Source organism: Pseudophryne corroboree, chromosome 2 (assembly GCF_028390025.1).
Source record: "Pseudophryne corroboree isolate aPseCor3 chromosome 2, aPseCor3.hap2, whole genome shotgun sequence".
NCBI lineage: Eukaryota > Metazoa > Chordata > Amphibia > Anura > Myobatrachidae > Pseudophryne > Pseudophryne corroboree.
This window is the reverse complement of record NC_086445.1, coordinates 884,660,916-884,674,267: the sequence shown is the minus strand read 5'-3', so window position 1 is coordinate 884,674,267 and position 13,352 is coordinate 884,660,916. Positions and strand designations below refer to the sequence as shown.

At 48.2% G+C, this 13,352-nt stretch overlaps 1 protein-coding gene across 1 annotated transcript in view; it reads right to left on the bottom strand.

The window, feature by feature from the left end:
* HIP1 (huntingtin interacting protein 1) overlaps positions 1–13,352 on the bottom strand; it is a 297,153-nt gene that overhangs the window by 45,224 nt on the left and 238,577 nt on the right. The window contains exons 22-23 of the mRNA XM_063955990.1: positions 2,167–2,277; positions 80–138 (exon numbers count right to left, since the gene is read on the bottom strand). Of these exons, the coding sequence (XP_063812060.1) occupies positions 80–138; positions 2,167–2,277 (170 nt within the window). The remainder of the gene's footprint in view (positions 1–79; positions 139–2,166; positions 2,278–13,352) is intronic.

Here is a 13,352-nt window from a genome sequence, read left to right as displayed (position 1 = left end):
ATCTCCACAGAAATCAGTGACCTCTATGTCAGCTTCTGCACACCCAACTGTGAAACAGCGGTACTGAGAAATATCTTACTGTTCATTGACTTGTAACTGTAGTCCAGTATCATCTGTCCTTGATTTATTGAGCATTTCCTATAGGAGAAAAGGTTTGTAAGGTTATTATTGTGACATTACATACTCCCGAGTTGCGTGAGCACAAGAAACAATTATATCTCAGCGACTCACAGAACTGCACTGTTCTAGGTGCAAACAGAGATGAAAATAAAGTTATTTACCAACTGATAAATTGTTAATCCCTGTGTTTCAAAAAAATACTTTGTGACAGGTACTTAAAAGTCTGATCTTTAAATAACACAAGATTTTCAACAATTATTGTGGCAACACACCAGGGCACAGTATGCAAGGTCTGTAGCAGAAAATAGTGCGCTATTTGTCTACTTTTAGTCTACTGCATGTAAATAAAACCTGCCTCACAAATTTTGCTTTATTTGGGGTGGATGTATAGGAAAGCGCACTCCTATTAGCAGAGCATATCTATATATTTGAGATGTACATGCTCTGCAAGTACGAGGGATGCAGACATACCCATTACACTTCTCCTCTTGTGAATAAAAGGCTGTAACTGGGCTGTAATGGAGTTCTTGTGTAGGCAAACCTCAGAGAGGGTTTGTAACAAAATTAAGGGCTATACATAATTGTACGGAATCCTAAATATGTCTATTTCCAGGCATTTCATTTGCATCAAGCATAAAGCCAGTATACCGATGTACAGTATATACATACTTTGTGCCAAATAGCCCCATTTAGCATGCCATGGACTTCGCAATTTAGCAACACCAAAACACTAATCTTAAGTATTTATGGCCTGATTCAACAGTAGATGGATTTGCAAAGCCGCATACAAGTGGCTTTGCAAATCCGTGCACTGAAAATGTAAATGCAAAAGGAGGTGTCAGACATAGGTCACAGCCTGGGATCAACATCGAGACTGATGGTCGCAATGTTTCCCGCAGACAGCCAGCTGAATAAACATCAGCCAGGAATGATGCGTCCAGAGAAGCAGGTTCTGGCCTTGCCACTCCCTGAAAATGGGAGTGACACTCCCCTGTTACCGGAAACGCCAGTTGTCCCTGCACCGCCCCTCAAATGCCTCTGCCTGTCAATCAGGCAGAGGCAGAAAGGGGACTGCGTACGCACCTGCGCACAGTCCCGATAATCAGCAATCTGCGTGGGCATTTGCATCAGCGTCTAGTTCTGAATCAGGCCCTAAGTCCACCATGGACCTGAATCAGGTTTGTAAGCAAAGCAAAAAAAGCACACAACTGCGCCATACGATGTTATGGTCTGTGACTTCATACTAATTCCTATGCGAAAATAAAAATTATCCTAAACCTAATACACTATGGCCGGGGTGTGGTATGGAAGGTAGATAGTAACTAGGTCGACATTGTCTAGGTTGACCACTATTGGTCGACAGTAACTAGGTCGACAGGGTCTCTAGGTCGACAGGTCAAAAGGTCGACATGAGTTTTTAATGGTTTTTTTGTGTCGCTTTCTTTATAGAGTGACCAGGAACCCCAATTAGTGCACCATGTCCCCTCGCATGGCTCGCGCTTCGGGCAAGGTTACTGTTCCCAATTGTAGTCCAAGTGGATCGTTAAGTATGAAAAGGTTAAAAAAAAGAAACAAATCGTGAAAAACTCATGTCGACCTTTTGGCCTATCGACCTAGAACATGTCGACAGAGACCCTGTCGACCTAGAGACCCTGTTGACCTAGATAGTGTCAACCTAGTTACTGTCGACCTACAGACCGGATGCCCTATGGCTGGACCACGACACAAAAATGGAGAAAAATGTGCAGAGTATGGAAAAAGCACCAGGCGTCTTGTGCCACATGGCGCACAAAGGATAGGTACATGAGGACACCCCCATAAAGTGTGCTGTGATGATAATGATGGCTGTTACACTAAGCATATGCAAAGGGGAGGTCCACCTGCCAAGGTATGCACAAGTCTACATACAGACGAATGTACAGTACACGTTGAGTTCTGTTGAACACGATGTGGGAACAATTACGGTGAACTTGCGTACACTCTGCATCGGCCCCTCTGTTTGTAAGTACCAATACCCTATATGTTCCTCTGGGACCCTTTTATCACCTCAATCCTTGAAGCAGCTGCTTCTACAGCTGTGGCGGTGGCTGCCATTTCCTTCTCAACCAGATCTCCGAGTTCCTCCTCCTTTATATCGAGTGCTGGAGGCCGTAGCTCCTGAAAAACAATTGTTTAAATAATGTCCCACAGTGCACCATACAATTCAAAATTACCACACCCCCACACATCTGCTAGCTCAATAGGAAATGATTACTGTTTCAAATCTTCTACCAAGTTGGAGACCTGTATTTGGTTAGGGAATGATGCCTGTATACCTACTTAACAATTCTGGCAAGAAATTGATCATTCCATCCAGAATTGCTGATTAGCCCACAATATGTAAATTGAAGACGCATCAATGCAGTTGAGAGACAAATGTATGGAAATATACAATTTCATTAAAAAGAACATTATTGTAACCTGTATCTCTTGCTCTTGGCATATAATCTCTAGCCAAAGTAGGTCATGTCACTAGAGGTCTGTTCTGTGACTACACCTGGTTACTAATTACTATAAAAACACTTAATCAAACGCTTGTACCTCTGTGTAACATGACAGGGGCTCTGGGAGTAGATGTGTTATTAATACTTTATGTACAGCGCTTTAGAGAGACAGTTCTTTTCTACACCCAAAGCTTAGCACCAGGACTCTGGGTCTATTGTACATCACTTCTTCCTACTATCCTGTACAGTCTGGTCATAGAGTCACACCTAGACACAGGCTGATGTGTGAAGCAGTGCAAAGAGTGGAAACGTGGACCAGTGGAGAAGTTGCCCATAATAACCAATCAGCATCTACCTCTCATTTTATAGAAAGTACTTGATATATGCTACCTCTAAGCTGATTGGTTGCTATTGGCAACTTCTACAGTGGTCCACTTTTCCAGTCTTTTAGTGCTTGATACATCACCTGCTGTGCAGTTCAGTACAAGCAGCCGGCACTACTACTCAATGACTGGACAGACTGCTTGAAGTAAGTCTCCATAACTGCATCCCCTTGGTAGCCATCTCTTGTGTGCAAATGCTAATGATTTCTAGCAAACAGTAGACCTCATTCAGTAAGGATTGCAGATTCTGCTTTTTAGCAGAATCTGCAATCCTTGCAATCGCATGCTGGTGCCACTCATCACAGGGCAAGGCCGGCCAGCATGCAACCCACTGCAATTATTTTAGAAATGGTGACTTTAAAAAAATGGGGAGATGTTTAAAGCAAGGATAAAAAAAAGGGGCAGACTAGATGGGCCAAGTGGTTCTTATCTGCCATCAAATTCTATTTTTATATGTTTCTATCTCCTGGAGCATCCTTGCTTTGTCCTCTGGGAGGAATACCTTCTGAGCCACTGTATCCAGAAACATCCCCAGGAATAGGAGCTGCTGAATAAGTTAGAGGTGAGACTTCTGCAAATTGAGAATCCAGCCCACAGGGAGGGTCTGTATGCCGCCCCTGCGATCGCGCCGCACCAAGAACCGGGGGAGCCCCTAGCGGGGCCACTGGTGTGCACTCGCCTAACTTCTCACCGTGCTGCGGGGGGGGGCGCTAAGGCGCCGTGTCCGCGGTACAACCACCCCTCAGGACAGTGGTCCTGCAGCGGGGAAGCGGCTCTGACACCTTACTGAGGCCTGTGACCGCCCCCCCCCCCCCCCCCCCCCCCCAACTCCCATGGTGCAGGTATGCTGCTGGTCAAAAGCATACCGAAAAAGACAAACTTTTAGAAGAGACTGAAGAAAAATCATCTGGAGCTCCAGAGTGTACATCCTCTCCTGAGGGCAGATTTTTCTAAACTGGCTGTGGGAGGGGGCATAGAGGGGATGAGCCAGCACACCCAGTTGAAGAAATTTAAAGTGCACCGGCTCCTTTGGACCCCATCTATACCACATCGTACAAAGTTACCCCAGTATCCCTTAAGGATGCTAGAGAAATGTTGTTTTAGTACATTAGGTGACCTAAAATAAAAAGATTGATGTTCTTACGTGTTAAATCCTTTTCTTGGAATCCATAGGGGATTCCTATGGACAGTGGCTTTAGGCAGTAATTGATCTTCAATTCTAGACATCAAATAGTTAAGACTTTTCTCCCAGCGGCCCAGAGTCCCTCTCCACGATACCCCGCCCCCAGCTTCAGACATCCAGTTAAGTTAAGCATGGTGGATAGTCAAACAGAGCCATCTAGCTAAAGTCTGCTTAGTAGCTGGCCAGCCCTGTTTGCTAAAGTCATACAGGACAAAGAGAGAATCCGTTTTATGTAGATCTCTTGTCTTTTCCAAATAGTGTAAATCCAAAGGGCACTAACAACATCCAAGAAGGCCTGCTCTGAGGAAGAATCCAGAAACTGTAAGGAAGGGACCACGATCTCCATGTTGATGTGAAACCTGGATTGTCGGAAAGGTAGTCCAATCATGTCCAAAGGACAGTCTGGTCCAAGTGAAAAATATAAAAAGGGGAGCAAAAGCATAAGGTGCTCAAGTCAGACACTCTACGGGCTGATGCAATGGCGAGAAGGAAGATTGTCTTCTATGTAAGTCAGCGAATGTCCACAGTTCAAAGGCTCAAATGGGGACGACTAGAGAGCCTGAAGAACTAAATACACGTTCCACGTAACCTCTGGAGGAACAAATGGAGGTTGAACATAGAGGACACCCTACAAAAAAGTCTGTACATCAGGCAACAGCAAAATTTGCTGCTGGAATAGGACAAAAAGGGCTCAAACCTGTACTTTTAACAAGGAAAGGTATTGGCCCAAATCCAGACCCTTCCCAAGACAGGACTTACGAGAAATGGAACGATTTGGGGTTGAAGTGTTGAGCCGAACACCAGCCAAAGTATGTCCTCCAAACCCAGTGAAGTATGTCTTCCAAACCCAGTGATAAGTCCTGGCAGAAGAAGGCTACCAGGCATTAAGCATGGCCAAAAAAACACAACAATGAGAAACCTTTAGTTGTCACGATGGATGTCTCGAGTACTACCCTGTCAAAGGGAGATGAGCTAGATCCGGATGGAAGCATGTGCCCTGAGACAGAAGATGTGCTGTAGAAGAAGATGCAACACAGCGTCAATGGCGAGGCCTAGAAGATCCGTGTACCAAGCCCTGCACGGCCAATCTGGAGCAACTAGGATCATTGTACCTTCCTCCAACCTCAACTTGCAGAGGGTCTGCGAATCACTGAGATTGAAGCTAAGATGTACATGAGGGGGAAGGGTTGTGCTAGGCAAAGAGCTCTGTACACAGCTCTGAGCTCCAGAATATTGATGGGTAGCCAGCTCAGTAAAAAAAATAAGATTTTAAACCTACCGGTAAATCTTTTTCTCCTAGTCCGTAGAGGATGCTGGGGACTCCGTAAGGACCATGGGGTATAGACGGGCTCCGCAGGAGACATGGGCACTATAAAGAACTTTAGAATGGGTGTGCATTGGCTCCTCCCTCTATGCCCCTCCTCCAGACCTCAGTTAGAGAACTGTGCCCAGAGGAGGCGGACAGTACGAGGAAAGGATTTTGGTAATCCAAGGGCAAGATTCATACCAGCCCACACCATCCACACCGTATAACATGGAATATACACAACCAGTTAACAGTATGCAACAAAAACAGTATCAGGCAAAGACTGATTTCAACTGTAACATAACCCTTATGTAAGCAATAACTATATACAAGCCTTGCAGAAAGTAGTCCGCACTGGGACGGGCGCCCAGCATCCTCTACGGACTAGGAGAAAAAGATTTACCGGTAGGTTTAAAATCTTATTTTCTCTTACGTCCTAGAGGATGCTGGGGACTCCGTAAGGACCATGGGGTTTATACCAAAGCTCCAGACCGGGCGGGAGAGTGCGGACGACTCTGCAGCACCGACTGAGCAAACGCAAGGTCCTCATCAGCCAGGGTATCAAACTTATAGAACTTTGCAAAAGTGTTTGAACCCAACCAGGTAGCTGCTCGGCAAAGCTGTAAAGCCGAGACGCCTCGGGCAGCCGCCCAAGAAGAGCCCACCTTCCTAGTGGAATGGGCCTTTACCGAATTTGGTAACGGCAATCCTGCTGTAGTATGAGCCTGCTGAATCGTGTTACAGATCCAGCGAGCAATAGTCTGCTTCGAAGCAGGAGCGCCAACTTTGTTGGCTGCATACAGGACAAACAGTGCTTCTGTTTTCCTAACCCGAGCCGTCCTGGCTACATAGATTTTTAAGGCTCTGACTACATCCAGGGACTATAGGTTGGTTCATATGAAACGATGAAACCACCTTGGGCAAAAATTGAGGACGAGTCCTCAACTCTGCTCTATCCACATGGAAAATCAGATAGGGGCTCTTGTGAGACAAGGCCGCCAATTCGGACACCCGCCTCGCAGATGCCAAGGCCAACAACATGACCACCTTCCAAGTGAGAAACTTTAATTCAACCGTCTGCAGCTGTTCAAACCAGTGAGAGTTTAGGAACCGTAATACCACGTTAAGGTCCCATGGTGCCACTGGGGGCACAAAAGGAGGCTGAATGTGTAGCACTCCCTTTACAAAAGTCTGGACTTCTAGGAGAGAAGCCAATTCCTTCTGAAAGAATATAGATAGGGCCGAAATCTGTACCTTAATGGAGCCTAACTTCAGGCCCATATCCACTCCTGTCTGTAGAAAGTGGAGAAAACGGCCCAGATGGAAATCCTCCGTAGGAGCATTTTTGGCTTCACACCAAGATACATACTTCCTCCAGATATGGTGATAATGTTTCGCCGTCACCTCCTTCCTAGCCATTATCAGCGTAGGGATGACTTCTTCCGGAATACCTTTCCCAGCTAGGATTCGGTGTTCAACCGCCATGCCATCAAACGTAACCGCGGTAAGTCTTGGAACACGCAGGGCCCCTGCTGTAACAGGTCCTCCCTGAGAGGAAGAGGCCACGGATCTTCTGTGAGAATTTCCTGAAGATCTGAGTACCAGGCCCTTCGAGGCCAATCTGGAACAATGAGTATTGTCTGCACTCTTTTTCGTCTTATGATTCTCAATATTTTTGAGATGAGAGGAAGAGGAGGGAACACATAGACCGACTGAAACACCCATGGTGTCACCAGGGCGTCCACCGCTACTGCCTGAGGGTCCCTTGACCTGGCACAATACCTCCGAAGTTTCTTGTTGAGGTGTGATGCCATCATGTGTATTTGAGGAATTCCCCAAAGACTTGTTATCTCTGCAAAAACTTCTTGATGAAGTCCCCACTCTCCTGGACGGAGATCGTGCCTGCTGAGGAAGTCTGCTTCCCAGTTGTCCACTCCTGGAATGAAGACTGCTGACAGAGCGCATACGTGATTTTCCGCCCAGCGAAGAATCCTGGTGGCTTCCGCCATTGCCACTCTGCTCCTTGTCCCGCCTTGGCAGTTTACATGACGTTGTCTGATTGAACCAGAACCGGTAGGTCGCGAAGAAGATTCTCCGCTTGTCGTAGGCCGTTGTATATGGCCCTCAATTCCAGTACGTTGATGTGCAGACAAGCCTCCTGGCTTGACCATAGTCCCTGAAAATTTCTTCCTTGTGTGACTGCTCCCCATCCTCGGAGGCTCGCGTCCGTGGTTATCAGAACCCAGTCTTGAATGCCGAACCTGCGACCCTCTAGAAGGTGAGCACTCTGCAGCCACCACAGGAGAGACACCCTGGCCCTGGGGGACAGGCTTATCTTCTGATGTATTTGTAGATGGGACCCGGACCACTTGTCCAGAAGGTCCCACTGAAATGTCCTCGCATGAAACCTGCCGAAGGGGATGGCCTCGTAGGCTGCCACCATTTTCCCCAGAACTCGAGTGCATTGATGAACAGACACTCATTTTGGTTTTAGCAGGTCTCTGACCATGTTCTGGAGGTCCTGGGCTTTTTCCATTGGGAGAAAAACCCTCCTCTGTTCCGTGTCCAGAATCATGCCTAGGAATGATAGTCGAGTCGTTGGAATCAATTGTGACTTTGGCAGATTTAGAATCCAACCGTGCTGTTGTAGCACTCTCAGGGAGAGCGACACGCTTTTCAGCAATTGATCTCTCGATCTCGCTTTTATCAGGAGATCGTCCAAGTACGGGATAATTGTGACTCCCTGCCTGCGCAGGAGCACCATCATCTCCGCCATCACCTTGGTGAAAATCCTCGGGGCCGTGGAAAGCCCAAACGGCAACGTCAGAAACTGGTAATGACAGTCCTGTACAGCGAATCTCAGGTACTCCTGATGAGGAGGATATATGGGGACATGAAGGTATGCATCCTTTATGTCTAGTGACACCATAAAATCCCCCCCTTCCAGACTGGAGATCACTGCCCGGAGCGATTCCATCTTGAATTTGAACTTTTTCAATTACAGGTTTAGGGATTTTAGATTTAAAATGGGTCTGACCGAGCCATCCGGCTTCGGGACCACGAACAGGGTTGAATAGTACCCTTTCCCCTGTTGGACTAGGGGAACCTTGATAATCACTTGCTGTTGACACAGCTTTTGAATTGCAGCTAACACTACTGCCCTCTCTGGGGGAGAAGCTGGCAAGGCCGACTTAAAAAATCGGCGAGGGGGCACCTCTTCGAATTCCAGTTTGTAGCCTTGGGATACAATTTCCATCGCCCAAGGTTCCACATCTGACAGAACCCAGACCTGGCTGAAGAGTCGAAGACGTGCCCCCACCGGTGCGGACTCCCTCAGTGGAGCCCCAGCGTCATGCGGTGGATTTAGTAGAAGCCGAGGAGGACTTCTGTTCCTGGGAACTAGCCGAAGCAGGCGTTCTTTTCCCTCTACCCTTACCTCTGGCGAGGAAGGATGAGCCCCGACCTCTTCTGGACTTATGCGACCGAAAGGACTGCATCTGATATTGTGGACTTTTCTTTTGCTGTGGGGGAACAAAAGGCAAAAAAGTAGATTTACCCGCGGTAGCTGTGGAAACCAGGTCCGCGAGACCTTCCCCAAATAAAACTTCACCTTTGTAAGGTAAAACCTCCATATGCCTCTTTGAGTCGGCATCACCCGTCCATTGGCGGGTCCACAGGGCTCGCATAGCAGAAATCGCCAAGGTGTTGGCTCTCGAACCTAGCAGCCCAACGTCTCTTTGAGCGTCTCTCATATATAAGACTGCGTCTTTAATGTGATCCCTATCTAGGGTATCAATGTCAGCTGACAAGGTATCTGTCCAAGCTGCAACTGCGCTACATACCCATGCCGATGCTATTGCTGGTCTGAGTAAAGCACCCGTATGCGCATAAATAGATTTTAAGGTAGTTTCCTGTCTGCGATCAGCAGGATACTTGAGGGCTGCCGTGTCTGGAGACGGTAGCGCCACCTTCTTGGACAAGCGCTTTAAAGCCTTGTCCACCCTGGGCGAGGATTCCCACCGTACCCTGTCCTGTGCAGGGAAAGGATACGCCATAAGAATCCTCTTGGGAATCTGCAGTTTTTTTGTCTGGAGTTTCCCAAGCTTTTTCAAATAACTCATTCAGCTCATGAGATGGGGGAAAGGTTACCTCAGGTTTCTTTTCCTTATACATGCGCACCCTCGTGTCAGGGACAGAGGGGTAATCTGTGATATGCAAAAAATATTTTATTGCAATAATAAGATTTTACTCACCGGTAAATCTATTTCTCGTAGTCCGTAGTGGATGCTGGGAACTCCGAAAGGACCATGGGGAATAGCGGCTCCGCAGGAGACTGGGCACAACTAAAGAAAGCTTTTAGGTCACCTGGTGTGCACTGGCTCCTCCCACTATGACCCTCCTCCAAGCCTCAGTTAGGACACTGTGCCCGGACGAGCTGACATAATAAGGAAGGATTTTGAATCCCGGGTAAGACTCTTACCAGCCACACCAATCACACTGTATAACTCGTGATACAATACCCAGTTTAACAGTATGAAAACAACCGAGCCTCTCAACAGATGGCTCAACAATAACCCTTTAGTTAACAGTAACTATGTACAAGTATTGCAGACAATCCGCACTTGGGACGGGCGCCCAGCATCCACTACGGACTACGAGAAATAGATTTACCGGTGAGTAAAATCTTATTTTCTCTGACGTCCTAGTGGATGCTGGGAACTCCGAAAGGACCATGGGGATTATACCAAAGCTCCCAAACGGGCGGGAGAGTGCGGATGACTCTGCAGCACCGAATGAGAGAACTCAAGGTCCTCCTCAGCCAGGGTATCAAATCTGTAGAATTTTGCAAACGTGTTTGCCCCTGACCAAGTAGCAGCTCGGCAAAGTTGTAAAGCCGAGACCCCTCGGGCAGCCGCCCAAGATGAGCCCACCTTCCTTGTGGAATGGGCTTTTACTGATTTAGGATGCGGCAGTCCAGCCGCAGAATGCGCCTGCTGAATTGTGCTACAAATCCAGCGAGCAATAGTCTGCTTAGAAGCAGGAGCACCCAGCTTGTTGGGTGCATACAGGATAAATAGCGAGTCAGTTTTCCTGACTCCAGCCGTCCTGGAAACATACATTTTCAAGGCCCTGACTACGTCCAGCAACTTGGAATCCTCCAAGTCCCTAGTAGCCGCAGGCACCACAATAGGTTGGTTCAAGTGAAAAGCTGATACCACCTTAGGGAGAAAACTGAGGACGAGTCCTCAATTCTGCCCTATCCATATGGAAAATCAGATAAGGGCTTTTACATGACAAAGCCGCCAATTCTGACACACGCCTGGCCGAAGCCAAGGCCAATAACATGACCACTTTCCACGTGAGATATTTTAGATCCACGGTTTTAAGTGGCTCAAACCAATGTGATTTTAAGAAACTCAACACCACGTTGAGATCCCAAGGTGCCACTGGAGGCACAAACGGGGGCTGAATATGCAGCACTCCCTTCACAAACGTCTGAACTTCAGGCAATGAAGCCAGTTCTTTCTGGAAGAAAATCGACAGAGCCGAGATCTGTACCTTAATGGAGCCTAATTTCAGGCCCATAGTCACTCCTGCTTGTAGGAAATGCAGAAATCGACCTAGTTGAAATTCCTCTGTTGGGGCCTTTTTGGCCTCACACCAAGCAACATATTTCCGCCATATGCGGTGATAATGCTTTGCAGTTACATCTTTCCTGGCTTTAATCAGCGTAGGAATGACTTCCTCCGGAATGCCCTTTTCCTTCAGGATCCGGCGTTCAACCGCCATGCCGTCAAACGCAGCCGTGGTAAGTCTTGGAACAGACAGGGCCCCTGCTGTAGCAGGTCCTGTCTGAGCGGCAGAGGCCATGGGTCCTCTGAGATCATCTCTTGAAGTTCCGGGTACCACGCTCGTCTTGACCAATCCGGAACCACGAGTATTGTTCTTACTCCTCGTTTTCTTATTATTCTCAGTACCCTTGGTATGAGAGGCAGAGGAGGGAACACATAAACTGACTGGTACACCCACGGTGTCACCAGAGCGTCCACAGCTATCGCCTGAGGGTCCCTTGACCTGGCGCAATATCTCTCTAGTTTTTTGTTTAGGCGGGACGCCATCATGTCCACTTGTGGACGTTCCCATCGATTTACAATCAGCGTGAAGACTTCTGGATGAAGTCCCCACTCTCCCGGGTGGAGGTCGTGCCTGCTGAGAAAGTCTGCTTCCCAGTTGTCCACTCCCGGAATGAACACTGCTGACAGTGCTAGTACGTGATTTTCCGCCCATCGGAGAATCCTTGTGGCTTCTGCCATTGCCATCCTGCTTCTTGTGCCGCCCTGTCGATTTACATGGGCGACTGCCGTGATGTTGTCTGACTGGATCAGCACCGGCTGGTTTTGAAGCAGAGGCCTTGCCTGACTTAGGGCGTTGTAAATGGCCCTTAGTTCCAGAATATTTATGTGTAGGGAAGTCTCCTGACTCGACCATAGTCCTTGGAAGTTTCTTCCCTGTGTGACTGCCCCCCAGCCCCGAAGGCTGGCATCCGTGGTCACCAGGACCCAGTCCTGTATGCCGAATCTGCGGCCCTCTAGAAGATGGGCACTCTGCAGCCACCACAGCAGAGACACCCTGGTTCTCGGAGACAGGGTTATCAGGCGATGCATCTGAAGATGCGATCCGGACCACTGGTCCAACAGGTCCCACTGAAAGATTCTGGCAAGGAACATGCCGAAAGGAATTGCTTCGTAAGAAGCCACCATCTTTCCCAGGACCCGCGTGCAGTGATGCACCGATACCTGTTTCGGTTTCAGGAGGTCTCTGACTAGAGATGACAGCTCCTTGGCTTTCTCCTCCGGGAGAAACACTTTTTTCTGGACTGTGTCCAGGATCATACCCAGGAACAGTAGACGTGTCGTCGGAACCAGCTGTGATTTTGGAATATTCAGAATCCAACCGTGCTGGTGTAGCACGTCCTGAGATAGTGCTACTCCCACCAACAACTGCTCCTTGGACCTCGCCTTTATTAGGAGATCGTCCAAGTACGGGATAATTAAAACTCCCTTTCTTCGAAGGAGTATCATCATTTCCGCCATTACTTTGGTAAACACCCTCGGTGCCGTGGAGAGTCCAAACGGCAGCGTCTGGAATTGGTAATGGCAATCCTGTACCACAAATCTGAGGTACTCCTGGTGAGGATAGTAAATGGGGACATGCAGGTAAGCATCCTTGATGTCCAGGGATACCATGTAATCCCCCTCGTCCAGGCTTGCAATAACCGCCCTGAGCGATTCCATCTTGAACTTGAATTTTTTTATGTATGTGTTCAAGGATTTCAAATTTAAAATGGGTCTCACCGAACCGTCCGGTTTCGGTACCACAAACAGTGTGGAATAGTAACCCCGTCCTTGTTGAAGTAGGGGCACCTTGACTATCACCTGCTGGGAATACAGCTTGTGAATTGCCTCTAGCACAGCCTCCCTGCCTGGGGGAGTTGTCGGCAAGGCAGATTTTAGGAACCGGTGGGGTGGAGACGCCTCGAATTCCAGTTTGTACCCTTGAGATACTATTTGCAGGATCCAGGGATCCACCTGTGAGCGAGCCCACTGATCGCTGAAATTTTTGAGGCGGCCCCCCACCGTACCTGGCTCCGCCTGTGGAGCCCCACCGTCATGCGGCGGACTTGGAAGAAGCGGGGGAGGACTTTTGCTCCTGGGAACCTGCTGTTTGTTGCAGCCTTTTTCCCCTACCTCTGCCTCTGGACAGAAAGGACCCGCCTTTTCCACGCCTGTTTTTCTGAGTCCGAAAGGACTGTACCTGATAAAACGGCGCCTTTTTAGGCTGTGAGGGAACATGGGGTAAAAATGCTGACTTCCCAG